Here is a 24065-nt window from a genome sequence, read left to right as displayed (position 1 = left end):
CTGATGCATCCCTGGACGTTCATTTCACAACAAACGTCCATCGACAACACGTATGATGTACTCAGTCTTATGAATTACTTGGACCATAAAACACGAGTCTAGTCGTATAACACACTAAGCTATTTCTTCTCCGTAATTAGCAAGTGACGGGGCCTTAGTTACAATATTTAACGAAGTTGCGTGCTGTTTCCAGTTCTTCCTTGACTTGACGGGCCATTAAGTATTCCTGCCTCTTAACCATGTCAAACAACACGGGTTATTTTAACTCCAACTAGCTGTATTGGCGGTCGCTTGCACGAATATAAAAACTTGTCCGTTCTCGTAATCAATCTTGTAGCACTAGCGATCTAATAAACTCCCTAATTCTTCCATGCTAAGACAAATGTTCATCTATTGCACAGGTATCGATTATAAATAGAGATAAAACGATTTGCATGACTTTGTTATTCCACAGAAACGATTTATATACACCAACACATCTTCAACTACACAGGAAACATGTCCGCTCCACGATATGAAAATTATGAGAAAACATGTTTACAGCTCTACTTAAAGGTTTTGAAAAAACGTCAAAATAATTCCGAAATTATGCACTTCCACCGACATCTATTTTTTACATATAACTTGCAATTCGCAGTTTCTCTTCAGCGCCATACATAAATATGTTTTAATTTAATAAATGCAAAATAGATAAATATAACCATTAAGTTAAAGCACCTTATTTGACTGAGAACATTTGACAGCGTTAATGACCTGTGTAAAGATGTCACTGACACAAGAGTGTTGGGCATGCTGTGCACAACGTCGCGGTCACTGGCGTTGGAAATGCTTATATTCATGTCGTTGATGCTGGGATAGTCTGCGTTAGTTTACACGACACTAGGCTGTTCCGACACGAGGCTCCATTGCAGCAAACTACTGTTCAAATCACTTAATCAATAAAAGGTAGATTTAAGTGTCCCATTCGACATGTTCTAATACAAAAACAGAGGTTAGACGCTTCAAAGCTTCCAATTTTCGAAGCACGACCCGCACCATTGACAAATGTTACTGTGTTGAATTTAGAATCGGGATATGTCCGCGCAATTACCTTGCACAAACTGCCATCTCATTATTCTCACTTTAGTCCCCTTTCGTAAAGATTACCTCCGCTTAATGAACATCAATTTGTATTACACAACTATCATTGTAACACAACATATGCATACCGTGTGGAAAATTTCATTTCTGCGGGTAGGTTTTCCTCGCCGGAACAGCTTATGAATAAACATATATTGTAATGCATTTAAATTAAAACAAATTCTCTCGTGGCCAGCCCAAACCCCTTCAACCCCGAAATGACGCGGAATGAGCCTTGGGCTTGTGGCCAGTGACCCCTCAGCTTCCAACAACCTTTCCCTATAAGTCCCGCCCTCAGCCTGGGACCACCACACGACATTCGCATATCCCGGCCGTCGTCAAGGCAAGCAGGCGGGACATCACAACGACCTGCCGCAGATCTCAGTCGCAACTGCCATGCCAAGTTACAAAACCAAACTTCACACTTCTTCTTAACGATTCTCCAGGCGATGCCTCTTCCCCAGATCAATGAGCCATTATTGTGTGCATGCCGGGTCCCCTGTATTCCTAAATGGGACAGCTGCGCCAAAGGGTCTTGATTGGTACACAGTTTTGCTACCTAGGTGTCAGACTTGCCGAATGCGCTAATTACTCCGGACTGGCGTGTGTTCTACCGTCGTGGTCACTGGAAGCTTTTCATTTGGACAAGCAACTGAGGGAGGACGATTTTGTGTGTGTATACCTTAATAGGAATGCTTATCAAGCCGTAATCACAACAGTCTAGCCCTGAGTTCTACAATGTCGTCTGCTACTCTTTCCAGTGTGTCGTCTGCTGCGTTACGCGGTCAGGATCTTAACAAAGACATAATGTACGAGACATTTCAAACCTGGGCACTGCAGAATTATGGAGACAGCGGGAAGACCAAGACAGTTACAAGGAAGAAATATACCCGTATTGTGCATATTTTGGCGGGAGAGGAGCCGCCAACAGCTGAGAACTCCAAATTTAGATTTTGGGTAAAAGCCAAAGGTTTTCGATTGGGACCCATACCTGGAAATGGAGTGTCTTATAACAATGCTGAGAAAGTGCTATACGTCCCATCACGCGTACAGGTAAGTGGCAATCAGTCTTTGTTTGTTTCTCCACCCCCACCCCCTACACCTGTGTACACCTAGCTCAGCATTGTTTGCATGGCAGTACTTATTATCTCTTCGATTTTCAGATAGGCTGCGCTACACCAGCGTAGGGCTGATATCGGCTCGACGCTAGTCCGTCAATCCCCATATCGGGCGAGAGCAGATTGGAGAAGACGTTAGCTCCTCAATCTTAATAACTTCATCTCACTTCGATCTCCTCAAATTCCCTGTTTAATTTTTGTCCCGATCAGTTCCGAGCTTGCGACCATAAAGCCGGTTGACAGGGACAGGCACTGTAGAATACGCCACAGACTCCAGATTGTCAGCTCCCAATCACGCTATTTGATAAATCACAATAACCCCGCACTAAAAGTTTGAGCTCAATTCGAGTGTTATTGCTAGGAATAATGAACAGAATAGTAATTTGTGTTGTCCTTCTGGCCCACAACCCCTCTATCCCCCTACGGGAAGACCCTACTCCGGGGTCACACCACAGATGACACAGGACAGATAAGCTACTCAATTGGCAAAAAGATGATATGCAAAGTGCTTGTTGTAATAAAGATAGTGAGAATTGTTCATAAACGCTAGATTGAAATCACCCGTTGGTGTATGTCCCGTAAAATACGGGGATTCTCTTGGGGCTCTGGGATCCCATGAATTGAAATTGAATTCACGCACTACGGACTTGAATCTATTATCCGTCAGTGAGGGGTTGACGGTGGGTGATGGGAGCGTAAACCCCTCTCCACCACTATCGATTGTAAAAGCTCCCGTTCTAGCCCATTCTGACATCTAACCAACCCGGCAAGACGGCCGACCGGCCACCGACCGGCAATCGCAAAACTCAGGAAGCCCCACACTTCACAAGTCTCGTTTTGCGACCCCCTTGACCCGACAAGTATTCCCGGAGTCGTATCCGGACTCAGTAGGGCAGCGGTTCTAGTTTCTTAATATGAGAGGGTCCGTAAGTGTATAGGATCCATTTAATAAAGTCTGTCGGAGGCTGAGAAAGTTTACGGTGACGTAAGGACATGATAGAGGACAAGGTGTAATAAAACTAGATTGTCGATAGGTCACAAGCAAGACAGTAAACCTCAATGCATCCACAACCACCGTACCTCCCCTATCGCCAACATGGGGATCGCGCTGCTCGGGAATTATGCTAATTCTATTTTTTTCACAGAGCTTATTTCGACCTCGTATGAGACAGTCTCGGACAGATTGTAGTGGATCGAACTGACTAAAATTGACCCATGTTCAAGCTCTGATAACTGAGATCGCATTGCCTCAAAGGCCGAGCACAGATACGTCCTATTAAAGGCCACTGCTCAGGTTGCAGCATCTCATTGAAGAGTCCCGACTCGGCTCTAATTGCGCGTCCAACGACCAGGTAGCCCCCCCCCCCCCCCCCCCCCCACACACACACACACACACACACTCCCCTCCCCCTCCCCCCTCCCTGTAGTCTGACTGCTGCAGTGTCATACGAAGGCTAGGGAACGTCTTGATCAAAATTCATATAACTAAGGTTTCCATAGAAACTAGAATCACTAACATACGCCTATCGAATCTCTTGGCTTTAAGTTAATTAGCTAAATCATGGGTCTTTGTCTGACATAAGACATGCCCTGATGTGTGTCTTATTGTTTCTTGTGAATAATTCTTCGCCACAGAGCTTGTAGGTAATTTGTGCGAGAGAGATAAACGATTGTGTTGCTCGCTGAGATTCATCTTTCATACGGGCTCACAAACGAGCACCGAAGCCCATATCTTGGTGATATGAAACACCAAAGGCCTGGGAAGTTTCTTTGGCATTTACAGATTCATCCCCGATGATGTTTGAAAAAGCTATTAGTTGGGAGACGATGGCTGTACGGGTAGGGTGTCCCCTTAATGTAACGCACAGGCTGGACAGAGCACTATCCCATCTCAAACTGTCACTATGTATAATGTAACTTGCTTTGCTTCCAAGCATCGTCACTCAGTAGTCATGGCAACGAGAGTTCCGTCATCCGGCCGATTTCATGGGGGACTAGCAGGAATCTCAGTGTTCGAAGAATTGCAGGTCGAACCCATACTACAGAAGCCATTTCACAGAATGGATAAATCGTATTTTCTCTGCGGTTGAAAGCTTTCTCCTCTCGCAGTTCAGCCCCTGTCTGCTTTGATAAGGTTCGTCCAAAATGTCAATAGAATCTCCCTGAAGAATTCCTGTCAACGACTCGTTACAACAATATTTTCCATCGTTATTCCATCCCGTTCAAGTGATGTGTCCCTTATGTCCCAAGTCTTACCGCTTCGTTAGCGACAGGGTCCTCAATTTAATCTCGACGATACAGCATTTAGAGATTTGTGCAATTAACTTGAAACTGCCTGCCTTCGGCGAAACCTAGGCTTGCATTCATAATCTATATCTCCTTACAGCTGCGCGTTTTTTAAGTTCAAAATGTTCTTAAAATGAACGGAAAATTGGCTGATAATTGACTTAAAACTACTCAACTGTCGACTGTTATTATGGGACTATAATATACAGTCGAAATAATTTTAAACTTCTGCAGAACATGTACGGCGGTTGTAGTCGCCCGCAGCGGGATACGTCCAGGGAACAAATAACTGACAAAAACGGTAAAAGCAATCATTCTGCCGGTATCTAGATTGTGAGTTATTGTCAAAGTCTTGAAATTAGAAATAGAAAAATATTACCAATACATCTAATGTCCAAAAACTGAAGATTGGATGAACGGAAAGATCCAATATTTTTTAAAGGGCGTCTTGAAATAAATAAAGTTCATTTTTGAGAGTGAATACTTCCTCCAACGAAATTATTTACAATTCAAATGAAAAGAAACATTGCATGAAATTATTAGTCATAACGCATTTTGATTATTATAAATATCGAATTTGACTGATTCATGAAGTTTCAGTATCAAACACAGTTGTGTGTCTGTGAGGTTAAATAGTCCATGTCTGCAGAATGTGAGGTTCAGGCTAAATTCAAGAATATTATTATATAAACCTTTAAGGAGTTAGTAAGCAAAAGATAGTTTTGTGCCGGGGAATAACAGCAAATACATCTTTTAAATCTAATCTCATATAAGCGCTAACAGGTTTACGGATAGCATAAAAGGATGTCCAATTATTTCGTTTCGTGGTGTCGTTTTACATACACCCAAAGCGGAAGAAAATTAACATACATTGTAAACTGAACTTGAGAAAAGAAATTATTTTAATTTGTCGTAATATATCAAATATACAAAGACACTTTTTCTAATTATGTGATCTCATCTAAAACGTCCCTAGGGCTTGTAGAGATTTATCGTCAACATGGAAACTCCGCAATGAAACTCCATAAGTGGTGATGCATCGTTATACATTCCATTATGCACTCCTGGGTACAGTGCGTGTTGTAAGAACTCTACGTCGGCGCGAACCGATTTCAATGAACAAAAAGGGGTGGATATCTATTTCTCCACGAATTGTTAAACATCTGTATGTTTGTCTGAGTCGGTACAGTGATGGGGCTGACATATCTAACAAGGGATGCATAAATAGTCATAATGATTTGCGATAGTTTCGATCGATGTCCGCCCCCCTGTCATCAGATGACGCGGCACAAAAATACATATATATATATTTTTGAAAATAGCGCGTTTCTTTTGTTCCTGTGGAAATATCCTTTCACAGATTTAAGAATAATATTTTGACTATAAATATTCACATTATAATGCTCTAAATTATTTGTAATAATAATAATAGCAATAATAATTACATTGTCATTTACCCCTTTATAATTATATGCATACATGACATGTCATACATATGTGTATTAATGCGAGGAATTATTATTATTTTTTATCCAAATGTAGGTTATTTTGAATATACAAGTAGAGCTAGTTTCTCATGATGTATAAATTCGGATGGGACTATGCTATTATATCTATTGCCCTTAACCTGGACTCTTCCTTGTCTTTACATTACTGTTATTCATGTTTCTTAAGTAAGACTTCCCTCTGTACACACGCAGACACTACATATACTTCTGATAATGTTTGTTCCGATTCGGGGAACGCATGATGAAACACATGGCCCTAATTGAGCTTACATAGCAACTCTGCCAGCTTCCATCTACTACCGGCAGATTCTACCAAAGAAATCACACACATGGAAATAAGTTATGAATCTTTCATAGGACTGTCCGCATATATGAATCTTTTTATGGGGATGTCTGCATATATATATCTATATCTATCTATCTATATATATATATATATAGAGAGAGAGAGAGAGAGAGAGAGAGAGAGAGAGAGAGAGTGAGAGAGAGAGATAGATAGATAGATAGATAGATAGATAGATAGATAGATAGATATATATAGATATAGATATAGATATATATTCTTCTGAATTAGTCAATCCAGAACAGATTGATTTGTTTCATATTCATCAATATTATTAGTCGTGTTCCGAATTATTCTGTCTTGACATTTTCTAATTTGCCAAATAATATATCCTAGCTTATAAACAGTAAAAAACATATGATTATCTCAGTACTAAATTTCATAAAATGTGGGAATTAAAAAATCAATAAAGACATCATGTGTACATGGCGACCACCCTCCCCCTCCGTGTTTTGACCTATATTATCTTTCGTGAAAGTCATCAAAAACTTGGTTAATAGCATCTGCCTCCGTCGTGCTGTTACAAAGGTTCTTTTGCGTCCTATTTTCCACGGTCCTATTTTGTCACTGCATTTATCGTCTTGTAATAACCGTGCATACCTAATTATCACTTATTACCTAACAAACAGTGTCACTCCCGAGTCGAAGGTCTGAGCATTTGTGACGCTAATCACAAGCCGGTGTTATCCCAAACTGATGACTCTGCCCAAAAGATCCGATCGATGGCGGTTATGTAAAAGTGTGATTAAATAATGTCTCTCCCTAATTAGTACTGCATTGGTTGGACATTGGGCATTGTGCTGTTGGTTAAGCTGGTAATCATTGTCTATCAGTGTATTGATCTTTCAAATGGACAAGAAGGGCTTGGACACAGCTCTGACCGCACAAAGGCAGTTTTTCAATAACAGTGATATTGCCTCGGCTGTGAATGAAGATCGCGCTATTTCATTCAACAGTGGTCAGACACGTAAAGAAGATTAACAATACTTTTGAATTAAATAAAAAAAACATACATTTCAGAAAGGTTGTATATCTTTGCTAAAACATTTTTTTTAGCAAAAGTTAATACTATTAATGGCTGACAATTTATTTCAGTTTTTTAATCACCAAAAATGAAACATTTTGCTACCTAGAAATGCAATACTTTTAAAATCTCCATATGTTTTGAAATATGATATCTGTATTCCTTCATGATTACAACTTCATCATAAGGATTTAAATGAAATAGCTTCTAATATTCCTGTCGGAGTTCTACAACAGCTTACATTTTTCCTCTTGAACAAACTAAATGCGTTTAAGAAAAATTACAAAAGGAATTCTTTAACATATACTGTTTGATATTTCATAATTGTCCGTTTCGCATGTTTTGCCGTGTCTAGACTTTTAGATGTTAAACACATTCGGCTTGTAACTAAGCAACGGGTTTAGCATGTTCTTTTCTAAGACGTGTTATAACTATCACGAGCGAGCTGCAGATAAGAGATGGGTATGCGTGCTAAAACAGAGTTTGACACAATCTGCAAAACTGCCTTTCACAGTTTGCATTAAATGACGACAGTTGTAATTGTGAAACGTCAGCCTAAAGACCTGTGCTGATTTGTGATTGGCTGAAATAATATGAACACAGTATCTCACATTGCTACAAAGTAGCGAAATGTTGCAGATTAAAAAGAAATAACGACAAAGCAAGAATTTAGGCTTTTCAATATATTGATCATGTCTATTAATTGTTGAAAATATTTCGATAAAATGACTTGGCTACTATAATTACTTAAAAAGATAAAGTAGATCATAAAACTGTAATTTACATAACATATCTACCAATTATACCGGGAATTTAATAAGTTGTCTAATAAACTGGAAGTAAATTTGTAACGAATTATTACGAAGGAGGATAGAGACGTCTCACAAACATATGAGTTATATATTTATACTGTCTTCAACATAGACCGACATAGACCAAAGACTGTGGAGTATGTTAAGGAATATAAAGCCAGTAGTTGAGATGCAACGTCCCAAAACTAATTTCAGATTAAAATATATTTATATACACAAGATATCATGTGTATACTGTCGTTCGATCACGGCTTGTTTATGACATCTTTTTCCCCTTGGTTTTATTATCGCACATGCAAGCCTCGATTTCATAATTAGCCATTACAAACCTACGTGGCTAGTTACTGGGCTTTGTCTGTTTACGATATCTTGTTGTGGAGCAATGAGACAACCTTAATCAATGTGATACTCTTTTATATGACCAGGAGAATATTGGTTTGTAGCTCCAATGACTTCAATTCAAAATGAAAATCTGAACTTAAAATATAAAATGTAATTTTGCTTTATACCTCAAAATGTAATTGTCCAATTCGGACTCCACGTCACACAAATTATACCAACTGTATACACCACGGGCGAAATACCAAAGAAGGCTAATTTATATATGATACTACTTTCCTGACGATATTGATACATAAGTAAAACAAAAGTAATTTGATTAACGTGTGGAATGAGTGGTGTCAGTTATCCCCGGATTACATTCCTCAAGATCAGATGAAGCTATCTTTGTGCACCTGTGTCGTGGGGATATTGGTGCGTGGCAAATGTTGGAGTATACAACAAAGTAGGTATGGTGTATGAGTCTGTTCAATCTGACCGCCCAGACAAGCACTCCCGATTGTCCAAATATTAATTTTCTTTACACATAACCATGTGTCTCTCTACCTGTCAACCCATTGTCTGTCGGCCTAATAATAAAAAATTCTCCCAACAGTAAGTAGTTGCCTCTCTGCCAGCTTGAACACGTATACTTCCTTACTGTAAACACAACTATATTCCCATCTACCTGCCTACTTCTGTACCCACCAGTCAACCAACACAACCGGAAGATGTTCATAATTTGACAGAAAACAATGTGCCTACCCACTCCCACCCCATTGCTTACCCGTTTATTTATCTTCATGTCTATATGATGCACTATGTATGCATGCACTATATGCATGTTAACCGTAAGTGTATCTACCCTCCTCCCCAAGCCGGCCTCCTTACAACGCTTAGAAATTCATCCACCTTTACAGTCTTAGTGAAACAATATATACTATTTTTATATACTATATAGCAATAGTTACATATGTGTGTGTGTGTGTATGTGTGTGTATGTGTGTGTGTGTGTGTGTGTGTGTGTGTGTGTGTGTGTGCAACTTAGACCTATAGAAAAATATAAGTAGAAAAGTAAAAATGGATATATGAATAGATATCCCATTCCCCTACACAAGAACCACGCCCATCTGTTTCCCCTTATAACACTGTAGGTTTTCTAACATCCTAGTAAACGAAGTGATATAAGTAGCTAGGACACGAGCGTTTTAACAGCACGTAGAAAGTATCACACAAGATATGTGTACAAGTACTATCATATGATATAAATATTACAGGACATTATATATTACAACATTCAGAGAGACTGTAACTGTAACCCGCTCATCTAAACTATAAATTTTAAATGACGTTAAACTATAATAATAATATTTGCCATAGAGTAAACCGCATCGATAATGAAGCGGGTCCCAAGTTCAATAAATCGAACTATTGATATCACATTGAAACTTGCGTATTGGACAACATAGAGTGACATTATGTGCTTGACATGAACACGATAAGGTCGATGAGTCGTGATACACTCGAGAGATGGGACACAATTAGTTATCAAAGTGTTAGGTATTTTCCAGTCTAACATGGTCCTTAGCCATGTGTATGAAGACATGTCTAAAAAAAGTATCTATTGGAATATGATACGCAATTATGAAGCTAATTTTGTAACAATATAGTATTTTCTTCTTTGAAGCATTGTTCGAAATACCAGGGATTCGGGTAAGAAGGGGATGGGGTGGAAAGGGGGGTGGGGGTTGATAATAAATAAATAAATAAATAAATAAATAAATAAATAAATAAATAAATAAATAAATAAATAAATAAATAAATAAACAAACAAACAAACAAACAAACAAACAAACAAACAAACAAACAAACAAACAAACAAACAAACAAACAAACAAATAAATAAATAAATAAATAAATAAATAAATAAATAAATAATGGCAGCCCTTAGACAAATGCCCTTCAACAGCCAACTCTTTCCTACCTCTCCACAAACCATTATTTTGAGGAATAAACTATATTCGTGCCCGTGTGGGATTTAATTATTTTCATTCGGCCAGTTTACACATAAAGTAAAGAAAAATAGAAACCAGTATTCAACAACAACTGATTAAGTTGTTTACTGTTCGCATGGCTGATTAAATTAATCGGGTAATGAATAAAAAGAAGAACACAAACATCTATGGTACATGACCTCGCGACAAGCCGGGCCCCACCTCGCAGGTAATTTGCTCTCAAAGGGACTTAACGTGTGTACAGATACTGAACATATGGGGGATTATTCCGGAGACGGGCTCTACAGTCTTTAAAAAATCTCACAGGTTGAAAGCTCCTTGCAGGAACAGTCAGTCCTTTCGCCTCCACTGTCCAGTTAATGTTGGCATACTCCTTCATGTCCGAATTAAACCTGTGTAATATTGATATCTGTGCCCCAAAACAGATTTAGTACATACTCATTGATGTAAGTTAGTCTGACAACCGGCTTCTCCCAAGTCTGTCGTGTCTCTCAGTATTAGCCACTGGTCATTAGCGATTGGCCGGTCAACAATGACCCCTGTCTTGAACCATATGTCATTTTCCACCTAAATGAACACGGTGGAAATATAAAACCTAAGAGATGCCATCTGACGCTGTTCGGAGTTGATACGTGTATATTAGACTTATTTGATCAACGCGGCTATGAGGGCTGTCACCACACACGGTATAATTTATGGTGTACACGACTATGGCTGATCTGGCTTTCGATAATCGTGGAAACATGTCGGTCGATGCTACTCAGACAATGATCAGAAAACATTATTTCACAACGAATACGTCAGTGCCTTTGGTTAGTTTTGACTGATAAGTCATGGAAAATGATGAACCCCATTAATCCGGACTGTGACAATGTAAACAATTGTCTGGATCAACGAGTAATATATATATGAGTAATGTCCAACTTTGTATACAGAGAAACCCGGACCGCACCGTTCACAGTGAAATCTTCCGTTTTAGCGTATTTCAGAAATTAAGCTGTATTTCGTACGTGAGCGTGAAGCTTCAGTATGGATTAACGTTTCCAATTGTAATCGCACATAAAACGCAGTGTCTGGATTAAGAAGTTTCTACTGTGAATATAGACATCCAGAGCAGTAATCATCAAAAGGTCGGGTTTCCTGATTTAACGGTGTCTGGATTAACGAGGTTATATTTTAGATGTCCGATTTAACGAGGTTTTAATGTAAAGCAAACTTAACGACCGGTGCAATGTAGCCAGTGGGTAGAACTATAGGAATATCACAGCGGTTGGTGCGTTTAGTTTGTTCGAATATTGACACTGGTTCGATGCCCACTCTGTGGAACAAATTGCAAAATCCGTTTTCCGAATCCTATCAAAACATCACTGAAAATGGCGTAATTTCCATTTCTCACTTCAACATGGAGCGGGCGGTCGGGTAGCCTAGTGGTTAAAGCGTTCGCTCGTCACGCCGAAGACCCGGGTTCGATTCCCGACATGGGTACAATGTGTGAAGCCCATTTCTGGTGTCCCCCGCCATGATATTGCTGGAATATTGCTAAAAGCGGCGTAAAACCATACTCACTCACTCAATCACTCAACATGGAGCCTTAAGCAAGCGACGTAGTTGGAACGTTACCTCTGGTCTCCGAGCATCGGATGGGTACCCGGTAGAATGGTATTACATGCAGTTTGGTTTGTATGACTCCCAGGGAGTTGAGAATGCAAATTGTAGGTATACTCATCCATTGACCAAAGTATTTGTTGCACGCTATGAACATCATATGTGACATCAAATAACATTCTCATTAAACCCTTCACAGAACGTAAAGCTGTGTTATATCCAAGCAGCATTAAGTTGATATGTGGCCTGAAGAGGGACACGGGTGGCCCAGTCGCCAAAGGCGCCGCAATTCGCTTCGCAGAGTTGTGCCCCTTGGGCACGCCAGAAACCTACGATTATAGGTTCGAATCCCGGTTCGCCTCGAATATTTGGTTTATACACATAGGTTTATACAAAGTGGTAAACGTCTAAAGCCTGCATCACTTCGGGCTTTCCTCCCACATTAACTTGACACTCAGAGATATAACTGGAATGCTTATCAAAGCAGGGCCAAGAAGAAGCGATTTAGTGCTCGGCTGATGGTTTATGAAATCAGCAGATATAATTTTCAAGGCTGCCCGACTCGATCCCTGGGCTATGGATGTAAGATTTCAGTCCTTTTACCCAAGGCTCTTGTCACTGATTAGTCGATTATTTGAATTGCCTCTTACTCTTAGACTAGTATTTCCTTAATATCTCCCAACTAAATCTGAGATTGAGACAAGGCCAAAGGCAAAGCGAGGAGAAAAAGTCAAATCCTGAAACCGTAGTTTGATTGCAATTAGTGGATTTTAATTGAAAAGGAGTTCGAATACTTGAATGATGTCATCCCAACCTGTTGACATATACCAGTGTAAAGTATGGAACAAAGGGGCGAATAAAACGGGTATTGGTCGGTCACAATGGCTGCCATGAGTAGATAGTACTTGGAGACCTAGTAAGATGGGAAACCGGTCTGAACTCTGGCTGGCTTTGACATCTAGGCGGGAAAAACGTGTGGATGCTTACATTGCAGCCGGCTTTAGGTATTCCTGCGTGAAACCTGCAGACCGCCAGGATAAATATCTAATACTCAGCGTTGACACCTCCCGACAAAAAGTTCAGCTGAAAGTCGCTGTACCTAATCCGGGTATAGCAGCTGACCCAAGATTTGATACATCTCCTGCAATACAACTGAAGGTATCTGTGTCTAATCCGGGTATAATAGCTGACCTAGATGTTGAAACCTTCCCTGCATTACACCTTAGGGCGGCTGTGGCTAATCCGGGTCTAACAGGTGACCTTGACGTTGACACCTCTCCTACAAGACAACTGAAGGTTGCTGTGTCTCATCCGGGTATAACAGCTGATCTTGATGTTGACACCTCTCCTACAATACAACTGAAGGTTGCTGTGTCTAATCCGGGTAAAACAGCTGATCTAGATGTTGACACCTCTCCTACAAGACAACTGAAGGTTTCTGTGTCTAATCCGGGTATAACAGCTGATCTAGATGTTGAAACCTCTCCTTCAATACAATTGAAGGTTGCTGTGTCTAATCCGGGTATAACAGCTGACCTGGGGGTTGATACCTGCTCTGCAATACAGCTGAAGATCGCTGTGTTGGATCCGGGTACATTGAAGTCCGAAAGCATAGTGTATGTTCATATTAGTTCTTGGATCTCGAAGTATTTCAGTCGTTGAAATGTAACTTGTCCTTGTTTCTTGAATTAGCTCAACGATGTCAGCAACATCTTGCTTCTTTATTACCAATCTCTCGAAGTAGCCACACAAACTGGACGTCATTGTGGACTTCTGTATCTCGGAGTAGACTCATGGTCCCAAGAAGTTTTAAAGAGTCTATGGTCTCGGCAACATCTTTCCTGTTTTGTTGGTCCTTTCATCTCGAAGTAAGCCTACTGCCTAAACATAATATTGCATGCTATGTTGAAACCTGTAACTTTAAATGGGTTATCTCAAAGTTTACGTCAGTTCCTCGCAAGATATATCATTGGTGCAAAATATTAATTAAAAATACCTCTACACAAAATGATCATATCCCTATAGCAAGGTTTCAGTGTGAAGCCCGTCCTTTGGTTGCGATACTAGTGGAAGGAGCACTTGAATTCTCAAGAACATATTCCACATCTGGAACATATTAACCATTGGTCCGAATAGAGCTGTTGTCTTTACATATTGTGTCTACCCCTGGGTGTTAAATGTCCCATAAAACATCGAATGGTGTTTTATCATCTACTCAACTTACCCTTGACCACATCATATCTATATATTCTCAGCTGTAATTTTCCCTGACTTTTCTCCTGCATTGTTCTTCTGATCGTGAATAGACGCTACTCAGTGACCCAGGATTTCAATTTGTATCAACATATTTTGCAATTTACCAATAGTACCACCCGTACCCTATCTGTAGCTACTGGTAATTCTGCAACATCGATGTTCGGATTAACTTTATGTATACACAGTTACACCCGGATACTGATGATCACAAATTTTCTGTACACTGTGACTGTGACCGGGAGTGGGCAGTGTTTGTCTAAGGAGTCTTGTGCTTTTTGAAAACCTTTTTATCTCCTGGCAAAGTATACCAACATAAATATTGTAACATCGAATTAGAGAGCGATTTGAAATAAATAAGCGATCAATAAATTCTCTTGTGCAAACTTACTTTTTGTAATTTAAAAGAAAATAGAAACAAATGGTTTATAGCTTTTAGTTTGTTTACAACTTAGCACAAAATAAATTCGGAGCATCAAGCTTAAGAAAATATACATTTGAACAGAAAGTATTTCTGATGTATTATGTACCTAAACCAGATTCTAAGCAACAGAGATTTAGCATGTACATTGAATTTTAATTATGTATGATCTTAACGGAGTTTTCATTTTCGCTCGCTTGTAACCAGCAATGTGTTCCCGACATCGTTGAGCTCAAACGAAGCTTTAGAATTTCAATTCCAATTTTCAAATCAGTATTACATTATAAGTGACTAATTTCGTTCTATTGACCCGAGCCTGTTCGCTGTTGCCTCGTCATGGACCACATTACTTCAACAGCATAAGGGACATCTCTCCCCCAGTAAGTCCCGCAACTCCAAGTCACGATAACGCATATCACAGTCTCAGGCCTCGAGATACGAAGCTTGCGGTACATGTTCAAAATTTATCACGGATTTTTCCAATCAATAAGCCTTACAAACGCCGTTAGGAAACTGAAAATAAAGAAGGTTTTTCGCATGATCGAGAATTTTCGTGGGATTTCTTAAGATCCCCAAGTGCACAGATGCTTCCTCCTCCTTCACGGATAATGATCCCTTCTTCAGGGTTGTCTCGATGGAACGCTGTCGGGGAGCAGCATCTGAAGCCAGGGACTCGGCACCGGGGGAAGCCTGCGAGATATGACATGTCGACTGGACTGTCCCCTCAGCTGCCGAGCGCACTCGCAAATGTCCTCACCCCTCTCTACAGAACCCCCTAAGGGCGTGCGTGGACCGTGCGTAGGTCTTTTTGGCTCTGGACGGGCTTTTGTAAAGAAGGCAGACCAGATGCGACTGTTGGTAAATCAGGGGTAAGGGTTGCCGATCTCAAGTAGGATTGGGACTGTGTGTCTCTCCGCCCGAGAAAACTTGCCGACATTGGTAGATTCTGCTCTGTTGGTTCTAGAAAGTTGAGCACACTTTGAAACATTAGGTTTGGAAGTTAAATTAAGATTTAACGACACTTTGTTAATGCTTTGACGGACAAAATGAGGAGAAACACGTTTCCGTTAAGAGAATGCGTGCGTTTCGTTTAAATTTATTTGTGAACACACAATCGTAAGGTTTCGAATGATCCTTAACATTAAAATCAGTCTCTACAGAATTTCTAAACCACCACGATGTGAACAACTGATTCATAATGATGACAATTATAGCATTCTTTACACAATCAGATTTCTATTCTGTTCATGCTACTGAACTAAAATAATTGATCAAATTAAGAATTTCATTATTCATGTTAACAAAACATTGTATTAATGATTATAAGCCATATTTGTTGTGGGCCAATCAATAAGTATCAATCTCGGAACATATTCTATTTACCATTTAAAAAATAGTGAATTTTTATTTATAAATATTGTTGGTAATGTATAGGTTACGTGTTAAGAAACAAGTTTAATTTATATCTATAAATCTATGTACCATGTTTCAAACGTGAGAGATTTGCCTGTTAAGATAATTTTCTATCGTGAGACACTCTCCAAATGGTGAATAATACTGACAGAACCTTGCTGGCTGACATACGATTCTCTATCCATAATGCATGATACAGTTCACATATTTGGCAATCATGGCCTCATGGAGCAGATAACATGTTTAACAGATTAATTCTCGTTTTGAAAACCTATGATTTCCGCCATTTTCACATGCAGATACTACTTTCCTGATGACAAATGTTAGAGCAAATGTGTGCGTGAGCCGACAACGATAATAACAGTATAACCATTCTCCCTCAGTATTGGACAAAACATAGCCTCGCTCGCTGAACATTCTGGCGTAGATTAGATTAGATTCTCTCCCGCGCCACAGGATTGACATGGGCCGTATTGTCTTTCAGTTTGCAACAGATTCGCTGCTCATTATCGATTTTTATATCATTTCCAATATTTGTTAAGCCTCTTGCTTGAAATTCAAGCGAGATTTCTCCCATATGTTTATGGGCATTTTTTCCAGACGTAGAAAAGCCGAAAGGGGTTAAAAGATTTTTTGTCAGGGGTATAAGTACCGGTGAGACATTAAATGTTTAGGAACGGTCGATAAGTTTTTCTACTTTAATTAGTTGTACGTTGTTAGTATACGGGTTGCGCATGTGATTGTGCTGTGCGGCTATCGTCTCAGTTGAGCTATGATCAGTATACAGTGTTTGATAACAGTATATATTAATCAGAACCTCAGTTAACGAGTCTGATGCCATTATTATCCATTTTATCCCAGCTGATAGCCAGTTTCGACCTGACTATGTTTCTTATGTCACCACTCTACCATGGCAGGAAAGTCTCGCCTAAACATCAGGAAAGCTGATACGTTGTGGTACAAGTGACTCTGTTTCAAGCGGCCTAAAACGAACTCACTCACTTACTTGAAATGATATATCCCAATTTATAAATGATATTTAATTGCTGGAGTTTATCTTCTGACTATTAAACCTGCTCGGTTGTATAATAACATGTCCTATTATACTAGTACTCAAAATAGATTAAGTACGACCCGATTCTATCATAATATATCACTATAGTAAATCTGCCAAGACATTAACTATTGTAACACGAAATGATCTGGTGGTTCTACTCGTAATATGAATTGTATATCACTGGATTTTCTGGACCAGAGTCGATTATTTACAGACCGCGTCATATAGCTTGAATATTGCTGATTGCGGTGTAAAACAACAAACAAACAAATTATTCGGAACATTACTATTTACAAATGATTAGTATCACAGGGAACACTACTGTCGGAGCTAACGGGACTTCTCTTTATTGTAGCCCATGTATTTGTTAAAGAACTAAGTACAAATTACAACGTTATATGGAGTCACTGGAAAAAAAAAATCACACGTAACGAACTTAATTTCCGAAAGAAACCCAAATGACGTTGTTTCCCAGGACTAGTGTGCTTAGCATGTGATTATCATGAGCTTAACAGTGATGCTTAACAATACTGTCATTAGAAAGTAAATATATTTACGGCTCCAAACGGACATTGTTTGGCAAGGGAGTGTGTGAGTGGGGGGCTGTGAGGGTGGGGAGTACATAGACAATGGGTTTCACACATAATACCCACGGGGTAACTCAGCCGGACGAGCGAAGGCTTTAACATTTGGTTACACCCCTCCCCCAGCCTTTTAACAGGACAACTGAACGACAAACATTCTTTGACTTTTTGCTGAACTTGATTAAATACAAAATATTAATCATAATTATGCTATTATATTAATTGTGAATCTGATATTAATACCAGTGTAAAGAATATGTACATTTATATCGAAAGCTGCTTTGGAATATAAACGGAAAGGTGATTAAGTATAATATATATTGTCTGCATTTAATATAAACACTTCCCCATATACGTCAATCTATACACCATTAAAACACTTGTTATCTCAGTTGACAAGCTTCCGTAAACGTAAGGTGAATTAAATAAATTACGCAGTTCGATTAAACCTAATACTGTTAATCAACTATAAAATGGCTTCGAAAACCGATAATTCTTTGTTCTTCGAATCCTTTCCTCTGGATAAAAATCCCCGTAATTTTTTATTCTATGACCGTAAACATATGAAGGTAAGCTACATTACCTTAAGCAATGCCATCAAATCTGATCACTGACCCACACAGACCCAATAATCATTACGTTAATGCTTAACTAATTCTATAAGACGTGCCTGATACCTTGTTTTGATCTGCGTAAGTCCAAACGTGTACTAAACCGCTTAGGTTAACACATAGCGTCGAGCTAATGCCGTACATGTATTAGTCAAGTTCCCTAAGTTGTTCATTGTATATGATCGAAGGTACGTTTGTTTCTGAGGTATTTCTGAAAATCTGGTGCGCTGGAAAATGTCCTGAAAAAGAAAAAATAGAATTGTTTGAATTCTTGTGTCAGCATTATTTTTATGTTTTGACGCAGTGTCTTTAATCCCATCGGAATTCATTTTAATAACCCAATTAATGAGCACTAATTATAATTGATCTTAAGAACAGTAAAAGAAAAGGTAAAAGAAAGTAAGAAATTTGCACGTGAATGCGAAGCCTGGTTTTTGGAGGATAACATAAGTCGAATCAGTATCAGGGCATTTGGCCGAGAGTCTTGTGCATGACTAGTCACACGTAACACGGCGATCGGACAGGACTCATGAGACACCTTTTACACTAGACTATCGAGTCGGGCCATGTTTTGTAGCTGGCATCTCCTTGTGCTAGACTGCCCTGCCAGTTACCGTGACACGCGAACTTCCCGGTACCCTAATGGTTATATGGATGAAAACGCAACAACTACATCATTTTACTTAAGATACAATACATCACAATCAGGGAAAAGATAACCAAGATGCTTTCTGGGTAAGATAAGCCTTTCAAGAAATGTCTGTCGCTGCGAGATCGTTTTTGTTCGCCAACAAAATTAACTGTTGCGAAGAAGGTTTACCCGTGTGTTGGGCTGTCCCAAGACACGACATTTCCAGTAGCGAAAATTCAATTTGGAAGAGGGGTAAAAAATGGAAGCCGAACTGACATGTCATCCCGCAGTGAATGTCGTAATATCGGGCAGCGAGCTAGACGGTTTCTGATTGGTTGAAACATTCAGCTTGAACCGGGGGGTTCGAGTCGGATCACAAACAGGCAGTTCTTCTACTCATAATTCGCAGTGTGAAAAGGGACACGCAAAATTTAAGATGGTGCTAATTGACTGGCACATGACTTGAATTCTCCTGGGGACAATTGGCTTTGACAAAGTAGCTTTTTGTCACGTGACTTCATCTAAAGTGCGCCAAGCAGACCGGATACAAAAAAGTATCTTGACAACCCGATGAAATTTTTTGGTGCCGAAAGTATGTAGGCATTCGCATTATTTATAGCAGTGGTAATATAGTTTGCGATGGCAAACTGTCGCATCCAATGCCATATACTGGTCTTTAAATGCAGACTGAATGTAAACACATTTTGTTACATTATGTAAGTAAGATATTGATGACGTTTTAGCAATATAATAGCAATAGCAAGGGACAATGCATTAATGTTGGTATCGAACCGGGTCTTTAGTGAACGCTTAACCGCGAGACTTCTCCACTGGACTTATAGTTGTATAAACGTCGTTACAAAAACAGAAGCCAATCAGTTGAGCTATAAAGTCTCTCAGTTTATCAACGTCATCTAGACGTCCGGTTCTCCCCTGTCAGAAGCTGTGCCCCTGGCAGGATTCACCATGTTGGTATTTCTTTAATAATCGCAGGACAAAGACGACGGCTTGCGTTGAAAGTTTTGAAATATATTTGATGATATTTTTTTTGGGAAATATTCCTACGATACAAGATCAACATCTAAACTTGACAAATATGATAACTGAGAGTTAGAAATTCGTGTGCCCTTTGATGGTTCGTTTCTGCTGACTCAGCAAAATGTTTTTCATCGTTGTCCCCTTTGTACTCTCGAGTCTTCTTTCCGAAGTCTCGTTAGAGTCGGACTGATTAACTATCGTGCAGGAGATACTCTACTTTCTTGGTAAACGCCTCAATATTCCAACAATATGACGACGGCCGGTAATAAGTCTGGACCAGATATACCAGTGATTGATCAAAGCTCCATGCCACTGGGGTAGGATGAGATGGAATCCATCAAGTCATCCTTACTATAATTCCCCTTATATGACAAGGTTAGGATGATGATAGGGATCTATTCTAACCCGACCTTCCTTCGAGGACATAGTGCATGTTATAGTTCAATATATAGAAATGATTTCTTTGTAATTCCAGTATCGAGAAGTCTGGCCTATCAATAAACACGTATCAATAGCGAGAAGTGTTGCCTTAGTAATGTATGTAGCGAGAGATTGTCTGATGAACAAAGCGCCATTATAGTATAAACAGAGAGAACCAATGCTTTAGTAATATCAGTAGAGAGAACAAGTGGCTTAGTAATATCAGTAGAGAGAACCAGTGCCTTAGTAATATCAGTAGAGAGAACACGCGCCTTGGTAATATCAGTGGAGATAACCAGTGCCTTAGTAATATCAGTAGAGAGAACACGCGCCTTAGTAATATCAGTAGAGAGAACACGCGCCTTAGTAATATCAGTAGAGAGAACCAGTGCCTCAGTAATATCAGTAGAGAGAACCAGTGCCTTAGTAATATCAGTAGAGAGAACCAGTGCCTTAGTAATGTCAATAGAGAGAACAAGTGGCTTAGTAATGTCATAGAGAGAACCAGTGCCTTAGTTATAACAGTAGAGAGAACAAGTGCCTCAGTAATGTCAATAGAGAGAACAAGTGGCTTAGTGATACCAGTAGAGAGAACTCGTGGCTTAGTAATATCACTAGAGAGAACACGCGCCTTAGTAATTTCAGTAGAGAGAACACGCGCCTTAGTAATATCAGTAGAGAGAACCAGTGCCTTAGTAATATCAGTAGAGAGAACCATTGCCTTAGTAATATCAGTAGAGAGAACCAGTGCCTTAGTAATATCAGTAGAGAGAACCAGTGCCTTAGTAATATCAATAGAGAGAACCATTGCCTTAGTTATATCAGTAGAGAGAACAAGTGGCTTAGTAATATCAGTCGATAGAACCAATGCCTTAGTAATATCAGTAGAGAGAACAAGTGGCTTAGTAATATCAGTAGAGAGAACCAGTGGCTTAGTAATATCAGTAGAAAGAACAAGTGGCTTAGTAATGTCAATAGAGAGAGCAACTGGCTTAGTAATGTCAATAGAAAGAACCAGTGCCTTAGTTATAACAGAAGAGAGAACAAGTACCTTAGTAATGTCAATAGAGAGAACAAGTGGCTTAGTAATATCAGTAGAGAGAACTCGTGGCTTAGTAATATCAGTAGAGAGAACACGCGCCTTAGTAATATCAGTAGCGAGAACCAGTGCCTTAGTAATGTCAATAGAGAGAACAAGTGGCTTAGTAATATCAGTAGAGAGAACCAGTGGCTTAGTAATATCAGTAGAAAGAACAAGTGGCTTAGTAATGTCAATAGAGAGAGCAACTGGCTTAGTAATGTCAATAGAAAGAACCAGTGCCTTAGTTATAACAGAAGAGAGAACAAGTACCTTAGTAATGTCAATAGAGAGAACAAGTGGCTTAGTAATATCAGTAGAGAGAACTCGTGGCTTAGTAATATCAGTAGAGAGAACACGCGCCTTAGTAATATCAGTAGAGAGAACACGCGCCTTAGTAATATCAGTAGCGAGAACCAGTGCCTTAGTAATGTCAATAGAGAGAACAAGTGGCTTAGTAATGTCAGTGGAGAGAACCAGTGCCTTAGTAATATCAGTAGCGAGAACCAGTGCTGTTGTAATATCAGTGGAGAGAACCAGTGCTGTTGTAATATCAGTAGCGAGAACCAGTGCCTTAGTAATATCAGTAGCGAGAACCAGTGCTGTTGTAATGTCAGTGGAGAGAACCAGTGCTGTTGTAATATCACTAGAAGCAACTGGTGCCTCGGAATTATCAAGCGCGAGAATCAGTGTTGGTGCCTTACTAATATCGATGGAAATTACCAGTACTTTAGTCATATCAACAGAGATAACCACTAATTTAATAATGTCAGTTGTGATAACCAGTGCCTTGGTAATAATGTATATAAAGAGTTACTGCCTTTGTAAGATCTATAGAAAGAAGCAGAGCCAAAGTTAGTCCCATGAAGAGAACCATTTCCGTTGTAATGCGAGCTGAGAGAACCAGTGCTTTAGTAATATCGACATAGAACCATGCCAGATGCTTAGTAATGTATATAAGAAGAATCAGTGCCTAAGTTAAATCAATAGAAAGAATATGTGTCTTTGTAATATCAATAGTGAAAAGCAGTGCCTCACTGACATGATGAAAGTTTGTTAAAACAAAATATGATTGTTTTGAAAAAAAATAATTCCGTTCTTAGTTTTGCAACCAAGGAATTGTTTATCGATGTGAAATAGAGTTCGTGATTCGGCATTTTGCTCTGTATATATTTTCTGGGAAGCGTTGTTTCATTCAGGTGATTAAACTGCGGATTCAAGAGTTAAAATAATAATTCTTGGTTTTTGGCTGGCTGAAAAATATATTGATACAAGAAAGAGATATACCCTATTATACCGTGTTGATGTTTTGTATAGAGAGAAGTGCGTGATTGTGCGTTGACAGTGCGTTGGTATTATGCAGGAACGTCGGCATTAGGCAGGACAGTGATAATAGCAGATTGTATGTGATGCAAGACCTCGGTTATTTGATCTTCTGAAGTGCGCGTATGTGGGTGGGTGGCTGGGGGGTGGTGGGGGGTTGGCTGGTGAAGGTGTGGTGGTGGTGGTGGTGGGGGAGGGGGGTGTTGTGGGGTGGTGGTGGTGGTAATAATAGACGATTCACAGAATACGTGAATAGAAATATTGTACGCTGGGCATTGTTCGACTCTTTACACAGACAATAATTGTATTTTGAATAAGTGACCAAAAGCATAAAGCTCCAGAATGCTAAATGGTCCATAAATACCGTAATCCTACTGTTCAACGCTAGCATGAACTTCGGGAGAAAACGTACGTGTGGCTTCTGGAAATGTCTAACAGCAACTGCAAACAGTAATTATTTGTGATTTGTTAATCAACACCTTGGCATGCAATTAGTGCTTATTACATTTTCTAACACATAGTAGGGACATTTGCAAAACAAGAAGATTTTTGGGAACGAAATCGGTGGTTGTTAAAAACATCGGATTTTTATGACTATGATTTTTTTATTTAGATTGTGTGTCCAATATGTGAGTAACATTGCGTCGTCGGCACCTTTTAGCTGGTTAATATTTCAATCAATATTTAATGCTACAACTCAAATAATGAACAAGGTAAATAAACCAGAATGCATACCCTGCCCTGGCCAAATGAGTGAAAAGCAAGACTTGTTCCATGAACCCACTGATTTGTCAAGGTCAACACGATGACCTTGATGAGTGACCTCCCTTTCTTCACATTTGTTCAACCCATACAATCCTGGCAAACTGTGCGGCTTCGGCCATTTTATCATCGTCTCATATGCTCCGTTCCCTGTGAACCCGCAGCAAATGCTTCTATTGAGACTTTCCCAGTCTTCTCCTCTGTCTTTCAAGTCACCAAATTCTAGGTCTTCTCACTTTGTCGTCACCATTGAACACCGGGTAGAAGATGATCCGGACTGAAAGGCACGACCAAGGAGCTAAACGGTGCTTCAATGATTCACTAAA

The 24065-nt window shown here is 39.5% G+C and overlaps 1 protein-coding gene across 3 annotated transcripts in view; it reads left to right on the top strand.

Moving 5' to 3' along the window:
- Nucleotides 1-1500: 1500 nt before the first annotated feature.
- The window catches only part of LOC124136127 (nucleolar protein 4-like), a 129451-nt gene continuing 106886 nt past the window's right edge, over nt 1501-24065 (top strand). The window contains exon 1 of one of the 3 annotated variants that reach the window (XM_046501938.2): nt 1501-2172. In XM_046501938.2, the coding sequence (XP_046357894.1) occupies nt 1858-2172 (315 nt within the window). In that variant the 5' untranslated portion in view covers nt 1501-1857. The remainder of the gene's footprint in view (nt 2173-24065) is intronic. The other 2 variants (XM_046501937.2, XM_046501936.2) reach the window with 2 other exon arrangements.

This window comes from Haliotis rufescens, unplaced genomic scaffold (assembly GCF_023055435.1).
Source record: "Haliotis rufescens isolate VD_foot unplaced genomic scaffold, xgHalRufe1.0.p SCAF_2, whole genome shotgun sequence".
Classification (NCBI taxonomy): domain Eukaryota; kingdom Metazoa; phylum Mollusca; class Gastropoda; order Lepetellida; family Haliotidae; genus Haliotis; species Haliotis rufescens.
The sequence above is the reverse complement of the archived record's forward strand: the minus strand, read 5'-3'. Positions and strand labels throughout refer to the sequence as shown.